Here is a 28,000-nt window from a genome sequence, read left to right as displayed (position 1 = left end):
CTTTTATAATGTTAGAAAATATTATATTTCAGATAAATGCTGTTCTTTTGAACTTTCTGTTCATCAAAGAATTTTGAAAAAATAAAAATTGTACAAAACTGTTTTCAACTTCAAATTCTGCGAAAAACTAGTTTGGAAACACTTTTAATCGAGAAAAAGGGTTTTAAAGCAAATAAATATGGAGTCACATGACAGAAGCTGTATTAGTTGATCCTGTTCATAATATTCATATAATTAAATTGTATATTACATTATTTTATCACTATTGGTAAGAATAACATGTTACCTCTCAAACATCATTCTTCCTTATTTTTATAATTTTGTCTGTTTTTTATAATCTAAAGAAAGTTAAACAGAAAAATATCCTAAAAGCTGCAGCCGTTTCTGAATATTGCTGGATCAAGTATTGATCTAAATAACCTTTATAATGAAGTACAGAAAATCATGACACTTGTTAATAAAAATTGTTTTTTGTATACAATTTATTAATATATAATAACATGTTTGAAATGGACGAGGAAATCAGAGGCTTGAAAATCTCTGCCGCTCGTCAAAACTCCAGATGTGTGTCTGTCAAACGAAGGAAGACTGAAGGAGTTTCCAATAAAGGCAGAAAGAAAGGTCAAATAAACATGTTACGTCTGTAAAGTATTGTTTCCACGACTTAAACCCTAATTATCATCCCAAACATTTCATCTTTCACTCTGAGCATTAAATCACATAATCACATATTATTTATTTATTTAAAACACAAGATTATCAGCAAGAACCTTTACATCCATTTATTCCAATGAACAAATGATCATTTCTCCTCTATAACTGAAATAATTATTCATTTAGTCTCATGTTGAACAAACACTGAGAATGTGCAGAATTTACTGCTTCAGTGATTTGATGTAATACAAGAATAAAATATGATATATAATCATATATAATTATGATGCAAAAATGTTAGAAATTAATAAACACACATTGACTGAAATAATGGGGTAAATGTCAATTCTCCTGAAAACATGAATGCTGAAACGGTCTCTAATCGGTCTAATTGTGTGAAGTGGAATATAAATGAAAACTTCTTGTTTATTGATCTGAGTGTTGCTGTAGTGCTGGATATCAGTCATGTGATCATCACGGCCCAATCACAGCCACCGTACTGATATTCAGATCAACAGCACTCTTACTCATGTGATATGGATTAAATATTGGAAACATGATGAAAGCAGGAAGATCCAGATCTACAGGAGTGACGTTTACTGACTATTGACCGGTAAGATCCTCAGAGAGGGATAACAACAGAAGATTGGAAAGAGTGTGTGAGTGAAGGTGGTTGTGAATGTGTGTAGATGTGTGTTAGTTACAGGATCAGAGAACGACACCGTTCCTCCGTCATAGTCCAGATTCACTCTCACACGATCAAGCTTCTGATTAACAAGAAAACCAGAACCTGAAAACAGATTATACACCACACTCCAGACATCAGTGTTGAAGAAACCCCTTCCCTTCCTCTGGTTTGATGCTGTAGTTACTCCAAGTCTCCACCATGAACTCTCTTTAACCTCCACATCCCAGCAGTGTGTTCCTGAGTTAAAACCCTCTGAACCCAGAACACAGGAATACCAGTTAAATCTCTCTGGATTATCAGGAAGAGTTTGATTGTTCCAGCTGTTTCTCACACTGGTCAGATCATCAGACAGGACGAGACCTGGACTCGCAGTGTTTGGATCCAGAATCACAGGAGCTGATGAGACACAATCAACAGATGCTTTTATTCTGATCTTCATATAATGATCAAGAGTGAACCCAACACAGATTATTATGAATTATGACACTCGTCCTGTTGATCAAACACATGTTCCTCTGATCACTGTCAGTGCTGTTATTAGTTTCACACTCGTTTTTATCATCAGCGTTTAACGGCATCAACTACAAACATTAAATATGAGATTCAGACATTTGTGTCCATCAAGAGAAACTGATACTTTGGGAAAGTTAAATAACAATAAATCAATGAGATCTGTTGAGATTTATGCTGTAGATGAAGAACTGTAAGTGTGTGTCTGATCTTCAGCATCTGATCATCTTCATTTGCTCTTATAGTCTGTGTTTTGTTTTAAATTAGTTTATTATGACTGTCTGTTGTGTGTGACTTATTATGTTGACTTGAGAAATGATTTATTATTAGTGGTGCCAAAAGGCAAAGCATCACTATTGTTATACAACACCCTAGCAACCATTTAAAGCACCCTAGCAACCTAATCCCATAGACTTCCATTCAAAGAGATCATGAGGAATATCTTTTGATAGAAGTGTCATAAAAACATAAGGGTGGGCTGAGCCAATCATTAAACACCTTCAACACTTCATAGCCACGCCCTAGCAACCATTGTCGAGCACCCTAGCAACCCAAATCCACAGAGGGTTATCTTCTAATCTGAATGTCATAGAGGAGTTGCGGTTGGTTTATATCATTCATACTGGCAAGCAGCCTTTGAAGTAACATCATTGGCAGCTGCCAAGCCACTCCCTAGCAACTAAACAGAGTACCCTAGCAACTGTTCAGCAAGACCTATATCTCTGCACCAGAACATCGTAGAGACATGGTGGTTTGCTCCTTTGACTAATGCTAGCAAGCAGGACTTCCATCATGCTACACATGCTAGCAGAATAGCTACATGCTAATAGCGAATAGCGAAGCAAAACTGCTTACTAAAACACAGTAGCAGCATGTTAATCATCACCATTTTGTTTGACAAAATATGACAATCATGCTAATATCATGCTAACAACATGATAATCATGTCAGCATCTTGTTCGTAACATGCTAATTGTAGGATAACACTATGCTAGCAACATGCTAATCATGTTAACATTATGTTAACAGCATGCTAATCTTGTTAGCATTTTGTTAAAGGAATGCTTGCAAAAAGATAATTATGTTAGCAAAAAGACAACTGTATTAACATCATGTTAAAAAAAAGCTAATTGTGCTACCATCATGTTAGCAACATGTTAACTCTTACAAAAAAGAAGTATACTTCAAGTTAATTTTATGAAGTATACTTAAGTAATGTTCAAGTATATTTTTAAGTATGCATTATGCAGTAAGTATACTAATGTCAATATGTACTAGTAGTAAACTTGTAAGTGTATTATTTTAATACCGCTTGGGACTAAATTGGCCCACTTTTATAAAAGTATATGTTTAAGTGTACTATAAGTGTAACAGTAGTAAACTTTAAGTGCACAACTAGTTCATAATTACGTTTCTCATTTGTACTGCAAGTGAACTTATGGTTATACTAGTAGTTTACTATTTTAATACTTGTAGCAAATTTTTTGAAGTAGTATACTCTCAGTAAACTACTAGTTAAGTAGTTTTATACTACAAAGTTTTCTTTAAGTGAACTTAACATTATACTTATAGTTTACTATTTATATATTATTTTTGCACTGGCAGTAGGCCTATATACCACTATATTCAAATGTTATTTTTTATACTTGAAAAATCCCTTTAACTGTACTTTACTTTTAAAAACATTTTATTAGCTTCATGCATCCTTTATCAACACTTGAATGTCGGTGAGTTTCATAAAGAAAGGCAACATTTTAAACAAAAAAGTTGCGAAAATCACATTTTTGTCAAAGACTACGCCTTGATCAGATCCAGAACGATGATCAAACACAGATGGAGTAGATCGAGTCCGACACCCCCACAGCTTCAGTCGTTTTCTCCTCATGGGTTACGCTTTATTTCATTTGGAAACATTAAGCAGTTTTGATTTATAAGCTGTTTAATGTTTGATGATCACATTATTTTACATTTAGGTGAGCAATCTTCTATCACTTGTTTCAGCTTCTTCTTCTCCTGTGTTTTGATCCGGAGATTCTGTACTAGAAGATGTGTCATAGCGCCCCCTACCGTATACCAGTGAAAACATGGACAGCTGGAAAATTCTGTTAATGAGTAAAGTTGAATTAAAGTAAATTCCTATGTACACCAGTGGACTAGCCTACACACAAATTCAGATACACAGAATTAGAAACATATCTGTTTTATATCAATATTTTAATCAATATTTTCAAAAAATAATATAAACAAAATCAAATAATCAAAAATATAATAAAAAAATAATATTTTTATTTTTTAATCAATATTATTTATATTTAAAAGGCTACTCGATCAAAAGAGTTAACACAATTACAAGCAAAGTATACTTTGAATACTTAATTATACTTTTAAGTATATCTCGATCAAATGATTGAGTACAGGCCAAATATACTTGGACTTTTCTCTCAGTATAAGTCAAGTACACGTGTCATTTTAAGAATATTTCTGAGAAGTACATAAAGAATATTTTTGAGAAGTATATAAAAATGTAATAAAATGTAGACTGAAAGTATGCTGTCTTATTTTTAGTTGAAAAGAAGTGTACTAATAGAACACTTGAATAAACTCATTATTATTATCGCTGTGTAGAAGATCAGGTTTAGTTCCATGCTCATTTATTTACTCTATAAACTATTCCACCCGAAAGCTTGTTACTATATAAACATGACCATGTTAGTTTATAACACAGTGTGTAATATTATCAATCTATCTATCTATCTATCTATCTATCTATCTATCTATCTATCTATCTATCTATCTATCTATCTATCTCTGTCATGAAGAGCCTCTAACTCTCCATCCATCATGTCCGGATCAGATCTCCTGCTGTCAGACTCACTGTTTTGGACGATGTCCTGCATCTTCTTCCAGACTCTGAACGGCAGGTTGCCCAAGTATCGTGGCACATGAATCAAAGCTCCAGAAGCCATCTGTGGATCCGGCTGTGAGCTCTGGACTCTGGAAGAACATTCAGGAGTCAGAACTGCAGTGGCTTTGGGTCAGAACCAGAGAGACCAGAGACAGGAGCAGATCATATTAACAATTATGATAAAACATTTATTGTCGGTGTACTTTATCGTCCACCCGACTCTGCTCTTAACACATTTTTTTCTAAACTGGAGGATCTACTACATAAACTGATTAATCAAAAAAAAGATTGTATACTTCTTGGGGATTATAACATTGATATTTTTAATGAAGATGGGGCAAAACATAACTTCATGAACACACTGCATTCCTCCTCTTTTTTCCCCACCATAAATAGATTTACCAGAGTAACATCTACATCAAAGACAATTATTGACAATATCATTACTAATATTCAAAATACTAAGCTGGTGACTGGGATCGTGCAGTCTGACATCACTGATCATTTTCCCGTTGTAATTTTTTTTGGTTCTGGAAAATTAGTCTCTCCTCCACTTACTAAAATTAAAAATAAAATCATTAATGAGAGATCCTTACAGCATTTAACTGCTAACTTACAGGTCAAGTCGTGGGCCTCTGTCTATGACAGCAGGACTCCGGATGCTGCATATGACAGTCTGATAAAGATCATTCAAGATTCCATTAAGGACACAATCCCTGAGAATACTGTTAAATGCAGCACTACTCTCCAGAACCCTTGGATTACAAGGGGAATTTTGAAATCTATTAAATGTAAAAGTAGGCTTTATAAATTGTATATAAAAAATCCTTCTAGCTTAAATAAAGATAAATATATTACCTATAAAAATAAATTAACACAGATTATAAGAAAGGCTAAAAGAAATCATTACACAGAACTTTTAAAAGCTTCACAAGGGGACAGTAGGAGGTCATGGAATGTGTTAAATGAAGTTCTCAATAGGAGATATAAACAGACTGCTCTACCTGACCTGGTTGATTCTAAAGATGATCTGGCACTGAGTTTTAATAATCACTTTGCCTCAATGGGTGTAAATCTGTCGAAAAATATAAGTCAACCGAAGAGTGTCAACTTTAAGCATTTTCTCTCTGGAAATTACATTCATTCATTTTTCATGAGACCAACAGACAGTACTGAACTCCTCAAGATCATTCTTGACTTAAGGAGCTCAAACTCTACTGGTGCAGATGGAATATCTAGCAAGATTATGAAGGCCATTGCGAACATCATTGTAGAGCCAATGGCCCATTGTATTAACCTTTCTTTATCTACTGGTAATGTACCTAAAATGACAAAAATCGCTAAGATAATTCCAATTTATAAATCGGGCGACCGAAATGATATGAACAACTACCGGCCAATATCAATTCTACCCACTTTCTCTAAAGTATTTGAGAAGGTAGTATATAATAGATTAAGTGGCTATCTTGACAAATTTGATATTTTAGTTCCGTCTCAATACGGTTTCAGAAAAAAGAGTACAACTTGTATGGCGATACTTGACCTTATTGAGCAAATTAATGACTGTATTGAAGAGGGAAAATGTGGTGTTGGCATTTTTTTGGACCTATCAAAAGCATTTGATACCATTGATTTCGATATATTATTGCACAAATTGTATTACTATGGTATCAGAGGTTTAGCACTCGAATGGTTCAGAAGTTATCTATACGGAAGAAAACAGTATGTCTATGTCAATGATTGTAACTCTTCCTGTAAGCCTATAACCGTTGGGGTCCCCCAGGGCTCTATCTTGGGGCCACTCTTATTTATCTTATATATAAATGATTTTGTAAATTCATCTAAAATATTCCATAAAATCATCTTTGCAGACGATACTAATTTGTTTGCATCACATAGTAATCCAATTATTCTTCAAAATATAGTAAACTTAGAACTAATTAAAGTTGACACTTGGTTTAAATGCAATAAACTGTCATTAAATATTAGCAAAACTAATTACATAGTATTCAAATCAACCAATAATTTTCTTTTTAAAAACACTGATCTCTGTCTGATTAAAATAAATGAACAATTGATAAAAAGAGTGTTTTCCACTAAATTTCTGGGGGTCCTCATTGATGAATCTCTTACTTTTAAATGTCATATTGATCATCTTGTTACCAAACTTTCAAAGTATGTTGGCTTGTTTTATAAGATCAGACATTTTCTTCCTCTGTCTGCTCTTCTTGTGTTGTATAAAACTTTGTTTGAACCACATCTTAATTATTGTAATGTGATATGGTGCAACACCTACACAAGTCATCTTAAAAAACTTATATCATTACAAAAGAAAGCCATACGGGCTCTTTCCTGGTCAGAGATAAATTCTTCTTCATACCATCTATTTTATCGATTTGAGTTACTAAGAGTAGTTGAGCTAAATAAATATCATAATGCTTGCCTTATCTTTCAAACTGTAAATAATCTGAACTCTAGATTAAATAGTCTTATTCCTATCTACAGCCCCCAGCACACATACCAAACGAGAACTAAATCACTATTATATGGTAAATATCGTCGATATTTGCGCCCTAGTATGAGTGTTGCATGTAGGGGGCCCCAGATTTGGAACGGGATCAATGATGACATTAAGGTGTTGCCCTATATCTCCAACTTTAAAAAACAACTAAAAAATTATTATTTATCAACTTATATTTAATATATAACTGCTTTCTCATGGACCACTGGGATGTATGAGCATGAATGTATGTGTATGTAATGTATGTATGTCCTTGTGCGTTTTTCGTGTGTGCTCTGTTGTCATCTGCTGGTACCAGGTGGTGATCATGTATCTTTACCGTACCACTTTTCTCTTGTAAAATTACGGGCCCCCACCTATAAGCTTCTCTAGCTTCTTTGGGGGACCCATTCACTATACCTATTTGATTTTGTTCCAATGACTGCATTATTATACTTTTGGTATTTTGTGAATAAAAAAAAAAATGAAATGAAAAAAAATGAAATCACTCACCTTTCCATTGAGACTGGAAACTCCTGCAGAACAAACACACCATTTATCATCAAGAACTCAATCAATCATCAATCAATCAACCAATGATCTGAGATCAGACCTTCAGAAAGCAGACGTCATTGGCTTTCATCATCTCCTCCATGTCTTTGATTGTGTGTGAAAGAGCTGAGATGTGTGTGTTCATCTCCTCCAGCTTCTCCTTCATCCTCTGCTTCTTCTGCTCCTCTTCCTCCCTCAGTGCAGTGACTGTAGCTTCTTCTTCATCTCTGAGAAACTGATGAAGCTTCTCAAACTGCTGTTTAATCTGACGCTCTGTGTGCTCAGCTTGAGACTGAAATCAAAGCACATTCACTTCAATCATCTCAATCGACACACATCATTAATATCAAGATAAACTCGGATACCCGACATAAAACGGATCCAGAAGCAGATTGCTGCTAGTCATTTACAGAAATAATAAACTGGAATCCATTATATCAGATCATAACTGTATATAGTGATCCAACAGCTGTAATGAAAATGACTCTCGTCTCTGTTTCCTCACCTTGATGTGTTGAACTGTTTTCTCAAACTCTGCTTTCATTTTTTCATTGCGTTTAAGTTTCTCCTGTAAGGACTTCAGTGCTGTATTGAGCTCCTCCTAGAATTGGACAAAAATACATTAAAAACATTAAACATTAAAATACATAAAACTCCAGATTACAGTGAAGAGTATTTGCCCCCATCCTGATTTCTTTTGTTTTTGTGTAAATTGATTCAGAAATTGCAATCTGAGTAAACACAAAGTACAGTTTGTAAATTAAAGTGTTATTTATTGAAACAAAAAAGTTCTCCAATACCAACTGGGCCGGCGTGAAAATGTATTTGCCCCCATAGTTACTAATTCCTCAGATCTATGAAACTGTATTTATAATGTAGTTCAGCTGGACTAAACACAACCAGTCCTGATCACTGCAGCTGTCCAATCAGATCAACACTGAATACTGAAGCCTGATTGGTTCATGTCTGTGTGCCTGTACAAAATGCGCCACTTCAAATAAAAAACAAATACCTTTTGCAAAAAAAGTGCTTTGAGTACCTAGAAAAACACTATATAAATGTAACAAATTATTTGTTTAATTATTATTATATCAGCCTCTTAAAGGAGAACTCCGGTCAATTTTAACATTGAGCTCATTTTTTTGTACATTTGGAGTGCTGTCAATACAGAGAACAACGACAAAAATCGGTGTTGCCTACACCGTGTTATCCTCTTTTTAAAATTTGCACCCTATTGACTTCAATGGGGCAAGTAGTAAGCCTGCTTTTTAGCCTCTTAACATCCTTTAAGTGTCATTAGAAGTGCACAGAAAATGTGAGTGATTCCTTCCGAGTGAACACGAGTGGATCTGACTGCAGTAGATGTTAGAGATATTAATAAATGAAGTTAATTCAGCCAGCGCTCATACCTTTGTTTACATCCTGTTTTCGGTGGAAGGCCATAGTAGTCGATTGTCGAGTTCACGCGCGTGATCATAGGTACTAAACCTATGCGCGTGAACTCGACAATCTCAAATTCACGTTCGAAGGGGCTTACCAAAATAATACAGTCCTACCATTCTGACTGTCTCTTGCTCTGCGCACTTTTATGATATTCGTGGATGCGGCCCTCTCCCCCTGAGACAGATGGGAGTTCACCTCCTGAATTACCTCAATGATTGACTGCTTTTAGCCCAATCGAAGGAGGAACTCTGCGCACACAGATCTTTGCTCATCAGGACCAAGGTTACGTTAGTAACCGGAACAATCTGTGTTTATGTGTTACGAAACTGGTCCGAGACTCGAAGGTGAGATCCAAATGCAGCTTTTATTAAGGGGCAATCCAGACACGTAATCCAGTTAACAGGCAATAGGTCATACACAGCCAGGCAGTCCGTAAAAACAAACTAAACAGGCAGGGGTCAGAGGCAAAAGAGTAATCCAGGGAACAGGGCAAGAAATTCAAAAACCAAGAGACATGAAACCAGGGAGAATGCTCAGAATTGCAGTGTGACAAACTAAACTTCGCAGTGAGTGATGGGGTGAACCAGGCTTATATAGGGTTAACTAAACAAGCAAATGAGATACAGGTGACTGTGATAATGAGTGCTGATGAGTCCAGGCAGAGAATGATGGGAGATGTAGTCTGTGAGTGAACATGAGAGTCTGGTGTGGAGTGCCCTCTGGTGGCTCTCAAGGGCACTCCAGCCGGTGACCGGTACACTATGACTCGTTATGATTCTTTACATGTGAATCAAGAAACATTTGTCTTACCTTATATGATGAAACCACTTCACTGATGGGTCTGAATTTATGATTGTCATGTTGTGTTGAATCTCTGCACACTAAACACACAGGCTGTTTGTCCTCCAGACAGAAGAGTTTGAGTTTCTCACTGTGTAAACTGCAGATCTCCTCAGACCCTGATGAACGCCTCTCATTTCTCTCCTTCAGGAACGACTCACAAAAGTTTCTTAATGCAAGATTAAATGGAGGCTCAGATCTTGAGGATCTTCTCCTGCAGACAGGACACTCCTGAGATCCCTTGATTCTCCAGAACTGTTGAAGACACTCTTTACAGAAACTGTGACTACAGGATAAAATAACAGGAGTCTTGTAGATTTCATGACACACAGGACAAATATAATCATCTTCAGCTGCTGAAGCCATTTTCACTGTTTGAGCTCCAGCAATCTAAACTTTACTTTCACTTTCTGAACGACGGATTAAAAAATGAATCACCATGAGAATCACAAAGATCAGAAACAAACTTCTCAAATTCTTCAGTAAAGTTTTTCCCTTCGTACTCCACTGATCACTGATTCTTTATTGCTTTTGTCGAGATAAAGTCAGTATGGCAGAAAAGAGAAATAACAAGTCCGTCTCTTCCTGGTTAGTGTTGTAAGAGGGTGGAGCTTCTGATCAAGGTGTGTTGAAACAGGTCAAAGAACAACATCAGGATTTCTTTAGGTAAAATTAACTAAATCTAAGCCTATTCGAACTGAACTTGCATTGAAACATTAAGATATAACGTTATAAAGCCTTGGATAAAACACAAAAAAAACATAAAAATACCCAAATATAAAAAATAAAAATATCTCAAAACCTTTATATGTATTTTATTTATTGCTCTTCTTTATTGGTCCCAGAGTTTCTCCAGGGTCTGTCATGCTCCCTCTCTCTTATAATGATTTCTTCTCATGCTGTAGTTTCAGTGATAAACACTCCTCTGTTCATCTGCTGATTGTCAGTGTTGGAGAAACAAACAGATCAACAGATTAAAAGTCCTGAATAAACAGGAGAAACGGAGATGAGACAAAAGTTTGTCTCTCATGGATCACTCGTCAGCACCTTTATTAACACTTATTTAGTATTTCTTGTTAATTATGAAAAATATACTCACTTTATTAGCATAAAGACATTTCTTAAGATAATACAATAAGATAATACTAGAATACACTTCACACACACTATACATAGATGAAGACGGACAGAGACTAAGCCAGAACTCAGGGTATATAAGCATGGATGAAACAAAGGAAAGTAATGAGATAATTGAAACAGAATAACTAATCAATCAATCAATCAGGGAAAGTAGGTCATGGAGTAGAGTAACGGCCCATTCACACCGGACGCCGAAGCTTCCTTTCGGCGCCCATGTTAACCTATGGTGTCGTTCACACCAGACGCGCCGTGAAGCGCCAGTTTCGGAGTCTGGTCTATTTTTTTCGCGAGCCGGAAGTCACACCAAGAAACACGAGACATCCGGTCAATTGTCAAAATATAAGCAATTTTCAAATTAAAATACCGCGAGTATTAACAAAAAGTATTAATACAAGAAGTGTAGGCTACAAACTTCTTGGTTATAGAAACATGGTGTATTCATTTTATGAGGTTATACTTACCCATGATGTAAAAAAATAGCTCTGAATAAACAACAACTGACCAGAAGCGCTTGTAGACCGTGTGAACAGGCAGGCGCCGGACCGCGCGTGATTTTCCGTTCCGCGTCGCTTCGGCGTCCTGTGTGAACCAGGGGTAACACAAAGAACCATGGGAAACGTAGTCAAAACCAGACATACATCTTACAAACTAACTCTGGATACAGTGTGAAATAATGCCAAATAGCCCATGATATATAGTCACGTTTTAACGATCAGCCAATTAAGTTGAGTTACAAAAGTTAAAATGGGGTCAGATTTACTGTGTGAGGAATTGGGTGTTAAAAGAATGAGACACAAACTGAGGTTAAAGTGGATAAGAACGGTGTATTTACAATCTTCACAGGAGACTTTGAAACAACACAATAAAACCAGGAACACTCAGGCTGTTAAAAGCATAGAGTCCATCGCACCCTAAAACAGCCCATGAGAATCCTTGGGTGTTGAAGCGTCCCAGTGTTCGTGTCCACCAGTGTATATACAGTCCAAAAGAAGTGATAATCCAAAAGCATGAAGTTGTGTCTGGAAAGGTGAGTCCGCAAGATGGAAACTCCACACTCCAGAACAGTGACTGGGATCTGTTGTAGAGATCTGCAACTGAAGCCCGAACCCGAAATCATTTAACCCGACCCGACCATTAAAGTTATATATTTAAAGACCGAGGTCCGTTTCTCATAGAAAATATATATAGATATTTCGTCAATTTTGCGGCTTTCAAGTCTTCCACGAAGCTCAGCGTACTCCTGCTTAACTGAATCCAAGGTAAGGAACACAGGGCTAAACCTGGTGTCTGACATTTGCCTGACAGTTTTTGATAACTGGCTTATTATACCCGTTTGCTTGACGTATCTCACGAGTGCAGACATAATTTCTGATATTTCGTTGACCAGCACCTGTCTTTTGGAGGCAGCGGTTTCATTAGATCTCAGAGAGATGATTGTGGGATCATGTAACACACTCTCCGCTGAGACCCATATGTAGACCCCAGATTTATTAGGTCTTGCGCTCGGTTAATAAAACCTCTTCCAGCAACCGTATGAAACGACCTAATATCCCGACAGCAAAACTCACACATTTTCCGGCTCCATTGGATTGTACAGAAGCTGGTACTGACTTGGCTGTTGGAGATAATAGTGTGAAAGAGATGAGTGTGTGTTGTTACTAGCGGCTAGGCCTGCAGTTGGACGAGTGCATCCACGATCAGTGTGTCGCTGTAGAGAAGATGAACCGGTCTTTCTGCTGTCGTACGCCAAGACAGCTTCGCAAGCTCTACGCTGTACGTAACCGTGGGCTCTTTATTGGTTGAAAAGACAAGATCATAATTCTTCCAGAATGTAGTTTTTCCTGCATCATCTGGAACTGTAATAAGTTTTCCCTCAAGCAAGTTTTGCTTTATCGCACTCATAGTTAATGTTCGCTTCGTCGTCTATTCGGGAGCCGGGAATACATGCACAAAACAGTAGATATATATAATGATCAAATTTAAATGATAAATAATTATATATATATATTTAATTATTTATCATTTTAATTTTGTATATATATGTACACTACCGGTCAAAAGTTTTAGATCGGTAAGATTTTTAATGTTTTTAAAAGAAGAATCTTCCGCTCACCAAGGCTGCATTTATTTGATTAAAAATACAAACAAAAACAGTCATATTGTGAAATATTATTACAATTTAAATCATCTGTTTTCTATGTGAATATATAATAAAGTGTCATTTATTCCTGTGATCAAAGCTGATGTTCAGCATCATTACTCCAGTCTTCAGTGTCACATGATCCTTCACAAATCACTCTAATATGAGGATTTGATGATCAAGAAACATTTATGATTATTATCAATATTGAAAACAGTTTTTTACATTTTTATTTCATGATGCTATGATGAATAGAAAGTTCAAAAGAATTAAAATAAAAAAAATGTCCACAACTGTCTTCAACATTGAAACTAATAATAAATGTTTCTTGATCATCAAATCCTCATATTAGAGTGATTTGTGAAGGATCATGTGACACTGAAGACTGGAGTAATGATGCTGAACATCCAGGAATAAAGATCACAGGAATAAATTACATTTTAAAATAGAGAAAAAAATAGAAAACAGTCACTTTAGGCTACGTCTACACTAATCCGGATAGATTTGGAAATGGAGGTTTCGTCTAAAAACGCTCCGCGTCCACACTATCATTTTCAAACGCTTTCCAAAAGTTGCTCATTCACACTGAAACGTATGAAAACGCTTACATCACCGCACTTTTATTTATTATTTTTTATTAATTTTGTTTGAAATTTTCAAAATAACAGAATTAGTTCTTGACATTTCTTTTACACATTTTTACATTTGGTAAGTATAACTTGAAACAACAATAATGTGGAAAAAGAAAAAAAAGAAAAGAAACAAACAAAAGATAAAGGGCATCACAAACATATATTCATTTAGCAGAGATACAGATCTTTGGGCTTTTCGATTTTTTAAAAACTTAACAGATTCAAAATACATTTTAAAGGCTGCTTTAAATGAGCAAAGTTGGGTTTTGAGTTACTCCATTTAGTTTGATGAATATGAAATTTTCCTAATAATAGAAACAAATCAATAATATACATTTTTCATTTAGAAAAGTCAAATTCATTTGTATGAAGTAAGACAGATGACAAATTTAAGACTAGATTGCAGTTCATTTTACCACCTAGAAACTGAGACATCTCATACCAAAAGACTGAAGAACAGGGACATTCAAAAAAGAAGTGCACAATAGACTCTCTTTCACAATTACAGAAACAGCAGTTGTAGTCAATATCCAGATGAAAACGCTCTAAAGTGTCTTTCACAGGATATATTCTGTGAGCAGTTTTAAAAGACACTCCTTTGGTTTTATCTGATACTCAATACCGACTAAGATCTCCCCAAAAATATTCCCACTCAAATGAGGGAAACATATTAACCCAAACAAATGTAGATGGAGGAGAAGAGATGCTGACAAAAAGAGATCTAATCAGTTACTGCATTTATCATTAATTAAATCAAGTTTATCTAAAAACAAATGTTCGGAGACTTTACTTGCAGTGTAACCCCTAGAGCCCTGATTTCTGAATAGAGATAAAGTTTTGGCAGAAATAGAATTCATGACAATACAATATTCTTTAACAGAAATATGACACTTACATTTCAGACATAGTTCAGTAATACTAACAACTGACTAACTAATAGTATATCAGACTCAAACCAAAGTCTTAAAAATAATGTTTTTCTTTGGTGTGTAATGTACTTATTATTCCAAATAAAGAAGGAGTGAGGAGAGAAGTTATGTTTAAAAGCCAAACACCATGGCAAAAAGACTTGCTTGTGAAAATGAGATAAACGAAGAGGTATTTTGCTGATATCAAAACTGCATAAGGAAAAGATTTATACCACCAAGTTGATTAATTAAATGGTTAGGGAAAATATTCCACGTAGAGCAATTATCTTTAATAAAGCATTTTAGCCAATTTATTTTAAAAGTGCTGTTCAAAGTTGTAAAATCCACAACATTCAAACCACCCTGATCATATGGATTGCATCATATATCATACTTTTTTTAACAAAATCAAATAACAACTTGTCAAACTCTTTGGTAAATGTCTCGGGTACTGTTACGTCTTGGTTGAAGCAGAGGAGGAAGCAGGAGCCACGTGCAGTAGTCTTTTATTAAATCAACTCAAAACTTCACATATACAAGCACAAACTCAGGACTGAGACTCAGGAACAGAACAACCACCATGATGCAACAATATACAAGAACTGACTGAACTAAACACAGGGCTTCTTCTTCTTCTTCTTCTTCTTCTTCTTCTTCTTCTTCTTCTTCTTCTTGAATTTTATTGGCGGTTGACAAACAACAAAATGGTGTATTTCCGCCACCAACTGGTATGGAGTGTGGATCAAGATGACTTCTCTTTTTTTTTTTTATTCTCTCCCACAAATCAGATTCCTCAAGAAACTGAAGAATAAAAATATAACACTCATTTCTCAAGTTATTTTGCAGAATATACTTTGGTATAAATTGCATTTTTTTTTTTTTTTTTATTATGAATTAACAACCTTCTTTCATTCTCATATTTCTGACAATGCATTAAAACATGTTTCCTCTTGCCCACAATAATCACATCTTCCCGTATCATGTTTACCCATTTTATAAAGTGTACTATTTAATCTTGTGTGTCCAAATCTCACCCTTGATATTACTATTTCTTCTCTCCTGTTTTTCCCTGCAATTCTCATCTCTCCCACTTTCCTTTGAATTCTATAGAACCACCGACCTTTTTTCTCCTTATCCCACTGTTTTTGCCACCTTTCCTTTAGTCTCTTCTTGATAATACTCTGAACTTCATTCTTACTTAAATTAACGGTAACGCTTTAGATTACAGCCCGGAAAGTACTGCGTAATTAAAATGAAAGTACAGTGTAACTTTCGGTAATTACAGTGTACCTATAAAGTACTTACGTGTAAGTATAGGGGAACAATATGTAAAGTCTTGGGAATAAAGAATTGTTTCAAATCCAGTATCCACTTCTGCTCAAGTTCTTTCTATTGTCATTCATGATGATAAAAATGTGAATAGATTTATGGTCAGTAAAAACTGCAGGATCAATTGTAACGTTGTCTATCAAAGATGTCAACTCCTCTGATATTAACCATAAATCTAATCGAGACTGCAAAGACAAATCATTATTGTGCCATGTATACATGAGTTTTTGGGGATTCATTTTCCGCCAGATATCAATAAGACCGAAGTTATTGCATAACCCAGAGATAATCTTGCTGCTGCTGTCATCTTTTACACCTTTGGGAGGCCATCTATCTATGTTACTATCTGGGACTACATTAAAATCACCCCCGAGAATACATTGTGCATTCATGTATTTAGTTGATTGTTCTATAATTCGTTTTTCTAATTCATGAAGTAAAATCAAATTTGTAGATTTGCCATTAGTACCATAAATATTAGCAATAATATATTGCTTATGAGAATCCTCTAATATGATTATTAGCCACCTTCCATTAATATTACTCATTATGAAGAATTTTGCCCCTGAAATTCCCCCTGAGAATAGCGCCCCCTGCTGATCTATTTGTACCATGACTCAACCGAATGTCCTGACCCCACTGACTCTTCCAAAAATTGTAATCAGCCTTTGAACTATGCGTTTCTTGTAATAAATAAAAATCAGCCCTTTTGTCTTTCAAAAATTAAAATACAGCCTTTCTTTTGTTAATATCGCGGATGCCCCTAACATTAAGAGAAACTAAAGAAAAAGACAGGATTAGAAATAACTCGAACAACAACCGTAGGTCCTGGTTTACTAAGTAGAACAATACCCGGACAACCCTTCTGTGTTAATATGAACAAAAACTTATTCAAAAAAGAACCTTCAATATATTTCATGTATTGATGAGGAGTAAGAAGAGAAAGTGGGAGAAAATATATATAAAAATGAGACGTTGGAGGGAGGGGAACAAACTGTCCATGGAACTGGATTAACTGTTCAGCACCTCCCTGAGTATATAACATATAACAGTCTGAACTACTTAGTTATTTCTTCCTTCTCCCCCCCTCCCTTTACCTGAACACAAATGTCATGAAGATTGTCAGCTGTCGAACTTCAAGGGAGAAATCTGTTTTCACTCCTTTCTCTCTTCTGCTGCTTGCTTTGGGTCTCTAAAACAATCAATTCAACAGATCTCCATTTTTCCATCTTTTGGTCGAATCTGGATCCCATCCACATACGCCTCCTCGACTCTGGCCTTGACGTCGTCCTTGCTGTTTTCCGGTAGCCCGTAAAGCCGTAAATTCCACCTCCTTCCATAACGCTCCGCATCGGATAACCTCTCTTCTAACATCGCAATTTTCTGTTCATAAGCTTCATGTTTCTGCTTGAGAACGTCCATTTCGATGTGAAAACCGCCCACTTCGTTGTATATGCAGTCTACTTTCTCCCGCAGATCTTCGACGAGCACAGCATTTTCAGACACCTTCGATTCCATTCTGTCCGATCTCTCGTTTATTAAATTATAGAAATCAATCAAGGAAAACTCTTTTTTTCCCCTTACTCACGGGGCTACTCGTTCCATCACTCTTACTTTACTCAGCATTAGAATTCTTTGCGTAGGAATGTACTTCACTTTGTGTGCGCTGTTCTCCTTTCCCCGCCATGACTAGGCCCATTATTCACGGTTCAGTCAAAACACGTCTTGAAGAATAACACGGAGTAAAAGTTGATCGATTTAAAAAATTCGACACAAAGTTCATGTAAAATATATATATATATTTTTGTTTGTCGTCAGTTCATAATAAAAAGTAAAGCTAGAAGGGAAATCCTGGGATAATGATCTCCACTTAGAAAAGGTCGTCTGCACCCACCGCCATCTTGGCCGGAAGTGAGTCGCTTACATCACCGCACCGCGCATGAGTAAAGCTTCGACCTGCGTCATTTCCGCTAGGCGTTTATTTACTTTCCGGCTCTTGAGAGAAAGGAGAATTCCTCCTGTCGAGGAAAGGCACTGAGTTTTTTTAATGGGCCGACAGTGAGGTGGAGTTGTTGCTGCGAGTAACACAGGAGTATAAAGTGGCCAAAGCAAGCGAGAATGTAGACTGGGAGACGGGCCAAAACAAATACGGCGAAATACTGGACCGCTTCAAAGAGCAATATCCTGCGGATGACGCCGCTTACCCCCACAGTAAGGACGAGGTCACAAAACTAACAATAACTACAAAATGAAAGTCTATCAGGCTTAAGTACAGGCATGGGGTAGACTCCGGAAGGAGAAGCGGGCATGGAAGAGTGCTACTCCTGTACTTTGAACTCTGCGAGCAGATCTGGGGTGGCTCTCCAGCCGTCACCACCATTAATTGTGGCATTGAAACAAGCGACATAAACAACAGAAGCACCACCACCAGCGATGAAAGTTATCCACCGTCAGTCAGTCGCGATAGCCCTTCTCCTTCGCTCTGTAGTTCTGCTCCTTCTCCTGCTACAGCAAGTGAGGACTCAGATGGGATGTCTACAGAGACTCAAAACAGACGTGACAGGCTGAACGCAACGCTGTCATCATACAGACAACAGAGGCTTAAGCGAAAATTGTCAAATGAAGGACAGCTCATTACACTTGCACAGGAAGATCTTAAGCTAAGGAGGCAGACATTAGAGAGGATGGAGTTTTCAGAGAACATTGGCAGACTGACATTTCAATTAGAAAAATTCAGTTACAGACGTATTTTTACTTATGAGACAATCAATGGCCCAGACTCCATTTGTTGCACCACCGCCGCTGCCACGACGTTACAGCTCACACCATCAGCAGCCTGGTTACCTCTATGGTTCAGCTGTTGCCTCTGCTCCCTCTTCAGCACCAACCAGACAAACACCACCCCAGCACCATGAAGATTCTGCTCCATCACTGAATATCTTTACTCTAATGACACAGAGTAGTCCTGTCTTTAATACACATGATATAAGTGCTTGTTAAAAAAGAAACACTTTTTGTTATTGTTGGTTTAATTCTAATTTAATTCTAAGTTTCCTGTTGCCATGGTTACAACGTTGGTCCTGTGTTTAAGTTGTTTGATGGACTTTTCTCTGACTCCTCTCTGATGACAGACATGTAAAGTTTACATTAAAGTGACATTTATTTTTGTGGACATTTTCAGTTTCAACAATTCATGTTTACAGTGCCTACAAGGGCATGAGTTCAGTTTCTCTGTACTGTTTGACAGAGTGGAGTTTTTTTCCTGCAGTAACAAGTAGCCTAACTTTCCCCTGCTGCACATCTGGAAGCAATTACACAATAAATGATTGTTCATAAACAAAATAAATTGTATCCATTTATTGAATCAGTGTATCGCTTTTTACAGATCTGATGATTATAATGAGTTACAATGTTGAGTTAACACTTTCCAGGAGCATAAGCACGTTAGATTTTATATCATGTTAACAGAAAACTGTATAAAACAAACTGAATGTATAGTTTAATGACACAAGCTCAATGTCATCCTAACATGACTCAGTGTACTGCTTTATACAGATATGGTGAATATAATGACCGTTTCGATGCTGTTTGCATTAACACTTTACAGGAGCCTAAGCACTTTAGACATTATATCACGTAACAGTCACCGCAGGGTTTCTTTTAGTTCAATTGTGGGTGCTATTGTTTTCCTAGCCACTAGGGGGATACAAGAGGGCACATTGTATGAGATAAAACAGGAAGCAGTAGAGTAAGTGCTCTAGTAAAATTAGAATGAATTCAATCACGAGCTTTGAGAATATGTTGTGGAGCTTATCCTTCCTCTCCTGTTTCGGCTTTACAGGTGGAGATGCCAATTCACTTAAGGAGGAAGCAATTGATACTGGCATACTGGGTAAACCTAAAAGGGCAGAAGGATAGTCATCCAACAAAAGGTATACTTGAAGCATGTTGGGAATATGGGAAAGGGAAAGTTAACAGTTTTGGTTGGATTATTAAGGATTTAGTTCAGGATATGAAATTAAATGAGTAAAGAGTTATTCCAGCAGTAATATTACCAACAACACCATTATGGATTTTACCTCAACCAAATGTAGATCTATTCTTATTGGAATCAAGACAAGATAAAGATCAGAGGATGTTGGAAGCAGAGATGACAAAAGAATATATTGGTATTAAGTATGAACAATATATACAGGTTTTCACAGATGCATCTAAGGATCCACAGCAGGGACAGGTGGGGGTAGCGTATATCATTCCCAGATTGGGGAAAGAGGATCAGATCATGTCTCTGTGTTTACAGGAGAGTTACTAGCAATTATGGTAACAATTAATAAAATAAAGGAAATGGGGCTAAGTAAAACTTTAATATGCTCAGATTCAAGTTCAGCCTTGATGTGCTTGGAAGCTCAAAAGTCAGATACTAGACCGGATATCGTTCTGGAAATCTTACAGATATTGTTCATGATGCAACAGAAAAATAAGAAAGTTCAGTTTTTATGGGTTCCGGCACATCCTGGAGTGTCTGGAAATGAAGCAGCAGATACATTAGCAAAACAGGCTATGGCAAAGGAAACTATAGGTATGCAAATTAGGTAGAGCAAATTAGAAATCAAATCAATAATTAAAAGGGAGATAAAAAAAAATTGGCAATCGTATTGAGATAATGAGAAAAAGGTAGACATTTACATTTAATACAACCATTGGTAGAGGAAGGAATTCAAGTGGGAGAAGGAAGGAAGACTGTATTATTTCTAGATTAAGACTGGGACACTTAATTCAACAATGCAATAATAGGAAAACATCCTACAGGATTGTGTGAATGGTGTGGAATCAGAGAAACAGTGGAGCATGTACTTATTAAGTGTAATAAATATTCTGAGGAAAGAAGTAAGATAATTGAAGAATTTCAGATGAAAGATAATCAACGGTTAACATTAAATATGATTTTAAACTCAGTAGAAGGGGGTAGGTTAATAATAAAGTTTTTAAGTAGAACAAATTTGATCTATAGGATATAGATAGGCTATTAGTATTTTTAGTATCAGTATCCCTCTCTGGAATATGATGGGCTTTGGCTGTAGATGGAGGAGCTGAACATGCAGCAACATTGAAAGCACGAGCCCTGATTGTTCTGGGAGTTGTGATATATTGTCTCTGATCTATTACCTACAGTAGATGGCGGTAATGCTCTTTTTAAGAATGCGAACCACGAAGAAGAAGAAGAAGAAGAACATTATTACTGGTTCCCAATCCTGTTTGAGAAACTGTTTGTTTCCTGCTCAAACGTAAGTTTGTATGAATTGTTTGGGTGAACTGATGTGGAATCTATATAGTTGAATTGATGTGTTTGATGTTTTCTTGTAGAGGATTTGTTTGGGATGTAACTATTGCTCATCAGCTGTGGAAACTACTGTTTATGACTGAACGCTCTGCTTATACTACTGAAGCACTCTTCTGATTCGTTTGCTGGGAAACCTTACGACTCAAACAACTATGGGACTGTTCGTTTTTTATTTTAGGGGCCACCGGAGGACTTTTGAGATCTGCAGTAAAAAAAACACATGACCCTGCCTTCGCCAGCAATACATTTTTCTATGACCCTCCAAAATGATTGTGAAAAAAGGCATGACCCTCCCCGATCATTTATTGATTACTTCTGGTTTGCGCTTGGCAAAGATGTTCAGATAGCCATTGTTTTTTTACAACCATAAACTCCTGCTTTCTCATCTTACTAGGGCTGTAACGATAGACCAAACCTACGATTCGGTTCGTATCACGATTTTTGATTTTAGATTCGAAAAAAATCTTGTTTTCGGTGCTGATGCGGCGTGACACGTTCAACATGTGGGTGGCACTGCCAATAAAGCATCTAAAAGCTGTCACAAAGTACCTGCAAAAGTAATGATTATGAATATGTCAAATATAGCAAGGAGACATTTTAATTGTTTATTAATAAACAAGTGTTTTCTGTGTCGACTGCAAAGATGAAGAACGATGCTGACTCGCGATCTTCGCAGTAGTGAACGCGCCAGAGAGAAATGCACATTTCATACGGATTAAGTAGAGAGCAGTCTGTTTTCTTTTGTTTTGAATTGTTCTGTTTAAAAGTATATGCAAGCTTTCTATATATTTCTCAGGTCTGTGAGGCAAGTACCTTACGCTGAGTTTCGGTTCATTTATGAGACGAGAGTCCAGGACTGGGTTTCCCGAAACCTTCTTAACGCTACGTCATTCTTAAGTTACACCTTAAGCTGTACCTTATCGTTAATACGTGTTTCCCAAAACGTTCTTAGTTAAGTATACCTTCTGTAAGTCATACGTTCGTAAGGTTGGTCTGAACCACTCTTAGCTTTACCTTATCACTGTTGCAGGTCTATATGAATATAATTCTGAAGTTTTAATACACCCAGACATTGTTCAGTTAGGCTAATTCAAGTGTTTTCATGCAAAGAATAAAATTGTCTTTACATGTAGTTCCGCCATCTTGAAAAACTATAATAGCAGAGAGGGACAAAAAGTACTAGGCCAACGCGTTTCCACAACATCTTTCGTTCAGAGCCAGCGTCACGTGACTGAAGCCAGCAGAAGCGGAGGAGCAGAGCAGTGAGAGGCGCTTGTCACGGCCCCGGCAAGTTTAAAAGGCTGCACTGCACGGTTATTTATACACCGTTCATTCATACATATGCTGAGTCACAGGATAAGGAGTCCTCGTCGTAGAAAAAGTCCAAAATAGACCGTAAAAGGAAACGTGACCGGAGATTACAAAAACAAGGGTTAATGTCGGGATAGCTAATGCAGGAGAAAGCTTTCAAAAGAGACCCTGAAGTTGCCTGCTTTCTTCTCGACAGGTAAGTCAATGTTACGGTCTTAATTACAAGCTTTTTTTTCATTGCTTGGTTGTGTACTTTATTATATAGACAGTAGAACATTTATAGTTAAAAGTTAAACAGGCTCTTTGATGAATAGCAGCTACTGAGTAAAGTAACGTTAGAGAAGGCTCTGATGATGATGATATCTAACAATGCACGTACTTCAAAATATATAACGAGTAAAGAAGGCATTACTACTAATTACCGTAGTTAATGTTTTTCACAGTCAGTAATTCATACTGTAACATTGTTTTTTTCGTTGTTTCAAGTTTCAGTTTGTTTTAAATAACAAACCTGTTCACCCGAAGAAAAACTCGAAGTGCTATTATAAGACTTCCTGTCACAGCTTTTAGTACATAACGGCTACCGTAGATGCAACGCGCATTTGAAAAAGTGAGGCGCTAGAGAGCATTATTCGTTTGAATGCAAAATACAATTTCACCACTAGATGGGAGAAATTCCTACACACAGTCCCTTTAAAGAACGCTTTTTAAATGCCAGTGAAAGCATAGGCTACTGTCAGTTAAGTCCTATTCAGACGCTAATATTGTTTCTCATGGGCTCGTACAGTAAGTTGGTTATTTTAGTGCCGTCCAAATCCATAATATCAGTGTTTTTTCTCACCCAACCCGTGTAAAAATCCCTGGCCAAATTAGTACCTACTGTTTTTTGACAAACAGGTCGTGTGGTAATTTAATTGCCGTCTGAATCCACATCTCTGAGTTTACAAGAGATTCAAAATTCACTGTTTAAATCCTTTTTGATCCCTGCCGAGCACCGTACATGATGTACACTTTTATTACTGAAATGCTGGAAAGTATTTACAAGAACAATATTTCGTCACAGCTCCATCTCAGCGAACAAAAATAGGAAAGAGAAGAAAGCACATAAATAATGTAAATGGTTATTATGGCAGCAATATATGATACAATTTTAAAATATGTCGGCAAGGCTATTATAGGCTATTATAGTTTGGGTTATTTTTTATTATATCCCATGAGTCCTAATAAATGCAATTTCAACTATTTCTGAAGTGCTTCTTTTATAAAGAACAGGCTTTCTCACATAAACAGCCCCTGCACATGAGAATAATTGATTCTCGAGCCATCGATATCAACCAATTCAGCAGCATCGCCACGGACAGCACCGGGTAACGTCGCACATAAGAAGGTATATCTTAAGCAGCTTCCTAAGGTATAGTTCGGGGAACACACCTAGAAATGGTATACCTTCAGTTAAGTTATATCTTAAGAGTCTTCGTAACACGCTAAGAGACAACGTTATCGGGAAACTCAGCCCAGTTCACTCGCCGGCGCCTCCGTGTCATGATTATCTATTTTCTACTGTATTTACTTCTTATTTATTAAATCCAGGCAGTTGATGAAACATTGATTAAAATTCAGATACAATTAATAAAAAAAATTAAATTCACTTTAAAGAAAGGCTTTGTGCTTTCTGTTTGAGGTCTCTGTGAAAGTTTTAAAGTCGCTCTCAGAGCGGTCATGTCCGTAACGGAGAACTGTCACGTCCATAACATTGTTTTTTCCCTCATAAAAGCGAACACGAAAAATAAAATAAATATATTATGTTCTGTGGAGAGCCAACCCTTCTTCATCCGGTGGGTATATTAGGCTACTTTTGGTTTGCGCAGTGTAATTCATAGAATTACTAAAAAATATTTTGCCACCTAAAAGTTAAAGATTTTTTTGTGTCACGTCACATGTGTATTTCCCTCATTTTAAATATAAAACGCATGTGTAGACTGATATTTTTGTAATGTCTTTGACTCCTTTATTAAGGGAGTATGATATAAACAGACGTTTCAATATATTGGTATTAAATGCATTTTCTGAGAATTTATATTTCAAGTTTTGACTGCAAATGTCACGTCCATAACGCTGGAATTGTCCAATTTTAACGAATTTATCGTTGACTTACACTGAGATGGGAAACTCTGAGTTGACTTACCCTGAGATGGGAAACTCTGAGTTGACTTACCCTGAGATGGGAAACTCTGAGTTGACTTACCCTGAGATGGGAAACTCTGAGTTGACTTACCCTGAGATGGGAAACTCTGAGTTGACTTACCCTGAGATGGGAAACTCTGAGTTGACTTACCCTGAGATGGGAAACTCTGAGTTTTCGGTCACAGAACAGCTGAAATTAGTTAGTTCAATCAACTCTGATTTGACCTACTCTGAGTTAAGCGCGTGCACCACAACTATAAAAAGCCATTATCAATGGAGCGCAGATATTATGAGTCACCATGGCAACAGCGCCAGACAAAAAGAGGTCTTCATATTTCTCACCAGTACGAACATTATTACTGTAATTTTACAGTATTAGAACATTAATACTGTAATTTAATTTAAAGGATTACTCTTAATTCTTCTGTAATTTAAAGTAAAATCTGATGTAATTGTATTAGACTACAGAACAATTCTGTATATTTAACATACATTTTTAAAAGGTATATTTTTAATGTAACCTTCTCCCTCTACACACTTTGGTCAATTCAAGACACCGGGCTGTCTTCTTTAACATGGAATTACCTGTCATGAACACTTCCACTTCCCGCATCATTAATTATCGCAATTGGAGATTGATTGAGCCCACTGACTTTTCAGATTTAATTGACACTTTTTTAAGTTGTGATTCTCTATCTGATGATCTGGATGATAACGTTTCTGTGTTGAACTCTGTGCTGCTGTCTGGCCTGGACACACTGGCTCCCTTGAAATCACGATCTGTTTCTTTTGCACGCTCCGCTCCTTGGTACAATGATGATCTGCGTGCTATGAAGGCTTTGTGTCGCAAGATGGAGCGTAGATGGCGCACATCAGGTTTAACTGTTCATCACCAGGCCTGGAAAGACAGCTTACTGTCTTAGTACTGGAACATACTGAGTCATCAGCCATCCAAATATCAGTTATTTTATTATTTAACCTACCTCTCAAAATTGTTTTTATGTATGTCTCTTTGTTCATATGTATATGTGTATATATATATATATATATATAAATATGTGTGTGTATATATATCCTGTGAATGATTAGATGATTCTACCCTTTCGGGTTGGCTCTTCATTAGTAACTACAGCATGGAATCATGATAACTAGTAATGACTCAAGTGTTAATGCATACTTTTATAGGACTTACAAATTATTTGGATCCGTATTCTAAAGTGAAGATCATGTTAACTAACTAGTAATGACTCAAGTGTCTCAAATGACTCAAGCTATAATAAAATAACTGGTATTTGGATGGCTGATGACTCAGTATGTTCCAGTACTCACCATGATGAGTCTAGTTATTCAAAGCCAGTCCAGAGGAATGCCGGAAAATCGGCCACAGGGTAAGTGTTCCAGACAAGTGCATTTATAAAAACAATTCTTAAAAATTATTTAGTTTATGAATAGTTCTCTAAAAGACAGCAGTGCATAGGCTAATTATTGACAGCTTTCCCAAATCATAAGTCTGCTACGCTATTACATATTTATAATTAGTGTACAGTATCTAGCAGTAATGTTAATCTAGTGCTAGTAATTTGTCCTGCATTAGTTATTAATTAGTTTTGCATGAATTGTGAATTTTTTTCATTATTTCTCTGGGAAGTATTGAAAAATAGTAGTTATTGATTAGTTATTAGTGAACTACCACTTAAATCTGTAAAAAAATTTGGTAGTTCTCTGTGAAGTATTAAAAAATAGTAGTAATTGATTAGTTAATAGTGAACTACCACTTAAATCTGTGTGCTATTACTTACTAATTCGTTAATCAGAGTTACTTGTTAGTTAATTGTAGTTACTAGATTGTTAATATTGTGTTACTCATTTGTTCCTGTGTAGTTATTCATTAACGAAGGATCCGTATTTTAAAGTGTTACCCAGAACAGAAGCGCACTACAGTCGGGACGTCTAGCTAGCTATATGTAGTAGCTATACATTTTCTGCACTGGCACCACCGGTCTCCCGATGTTCTGTCCCGGTTCTCTACGGCATCTCCAGCTGCTGTTGTCTCTACAGACAGACATTCTTTCTATTTCTGCCCTTTTAGCATCCATCTCGATTAGTTATTCGTCTGTGTATTCCGGCTCATCCATGTAAGTTACGGTTCGTTGAATAACACACATTCCTCGCCTGCATCATCTCCAAAGTCCAAAACATTGCCATGGCTTTCAAACGTGGCCATAGTCCTATGTCTTGTTGATTTCTTCGTGAAATATACCAGGGCTGCCAACTGTCACGCATTGAGCGTGAGACTCACGCAATTGACACTTTTCACATGCTCTCACGCCACACATCCATTTTCTCACGCACAGAAAAATTGCGGAGCAAAGAGGTACTTTTAATATTAAACTAATTCTCAGCTCTTAGATTCCGTCAATTTTATTACATAATTCAGACAAAAATACGTTTGGCGCTTGTAAATGTGACGTGACAGATCGCTGAGCGCCTCAGATCAAGTGCACGTGAACCGATCATCTGTTACCTTTTTATTTAAAGATGCAGTACAACTTACCGAAAGTATACATAATATCGACCAATTAGTGTTTTTCAACCACTGAAAGAGGTCAATATATAACAGCAGGAGAACAACTAGAAAAAAAAGTTTGTTGAGACAAACTTTAAGTTGGCTTGAGAAAGCCGGACCAGAGAGTTTGAAGAAGTTAAAAGTAGTTAGAAGTTTAAAGTAGTTAGAAGTAGTTTGAAGTTTGAAGTAGTTTGAAGTTTGAAGTAGTTTGAAGTTTAAAGTAGTTTAAATTTTGATTGATAAATTAGTTAGAAAGAAAGAATAGTTAGAAAGAAAGAATAGTTAGAAAGAAAGAAAAGTTAGAAAGAAAGAAAGAAAGAAAGAAAGAGAAAGAAAAAAGAAAGATTAGTTAGAAAG

At 36.5% G+C, this 28,000-nt stretch overlaps 2 protein-coding genes across 2 annotated transcripts in view; one reads left to right on the top strand and one right to left on the bottom strand.

Moving 5' to 3' along the window:
• LOC311278748 (nuclear factor 7, ovary-like) overlaps window positions 1–28,000 on the top strand; it is a 1,193,180-nt gene that overhangs the window by 282,793 nt on the left and 882,387 nt on the right. The gene's annotated exons all lie outside the window — the stretch shown is intronic.
• LOC311278764 (zinc-binding protein A33-like) lies at window positions 465–10,656 on the bottom strand. The gene is made up of 6 exons (XM_084389791.1): window positions 10,063–10,656; window positions 8,315–8,410; window positions 7,871–8,101; window positions 7,771–7,793; window positions 4,728–4,846; window positions 465–1,738 (listed from the first exon to the last, which is right to left on the bottom strand). Exons 1-6 carry the CDS (start codon window positions 10,456–10,458, stop codon window positions 1,251–1,253), a joined length of 1,353 nt encoding a protein of 450 aa, XP_084245917.1. The 5' UTR covers window positions 10,459–10,656; the 3' UTR covers window positions 465–1,250.

Source organism: Rutilus rutilus (assembly GCF_951802725.1).
Source record: "Rutilus rutilus genome assembly, chromosome: 19".
Lineage (NCBI taxonomy): Eukaryota > Metazoa > Chordata > Actinopteri > Cypriniformes > Leuciscidae > Rutilus > Rutilus rutilus.
This window is presented reverse-complemented; position numbering and strand designations above follow the sequence as displayed.

Coding starts and splice junctions, on each gene's coding strand:
- LOC311278764 (XM_084389791.1), bottom strand. CDS start 10,458: ATGGCTTCAGCAGCTGAAGATGATTATATTTGTCCTGTGTGTCATGAA. Junction 8,411..10,062: donor AAGTGGTTTCATCATATAAG/GTAAGACAAATG, acceptor GTCCAATTCTAG/GAGGAGCTCAATACAGCACT. Junction 7,794..7,870: donor ATGACGTCTGCTTTCTGAAG/GTCTGATCTCAG, acceptor TTTGTTCTGCAG/GAGTTTCCAGTCTCAATGGA.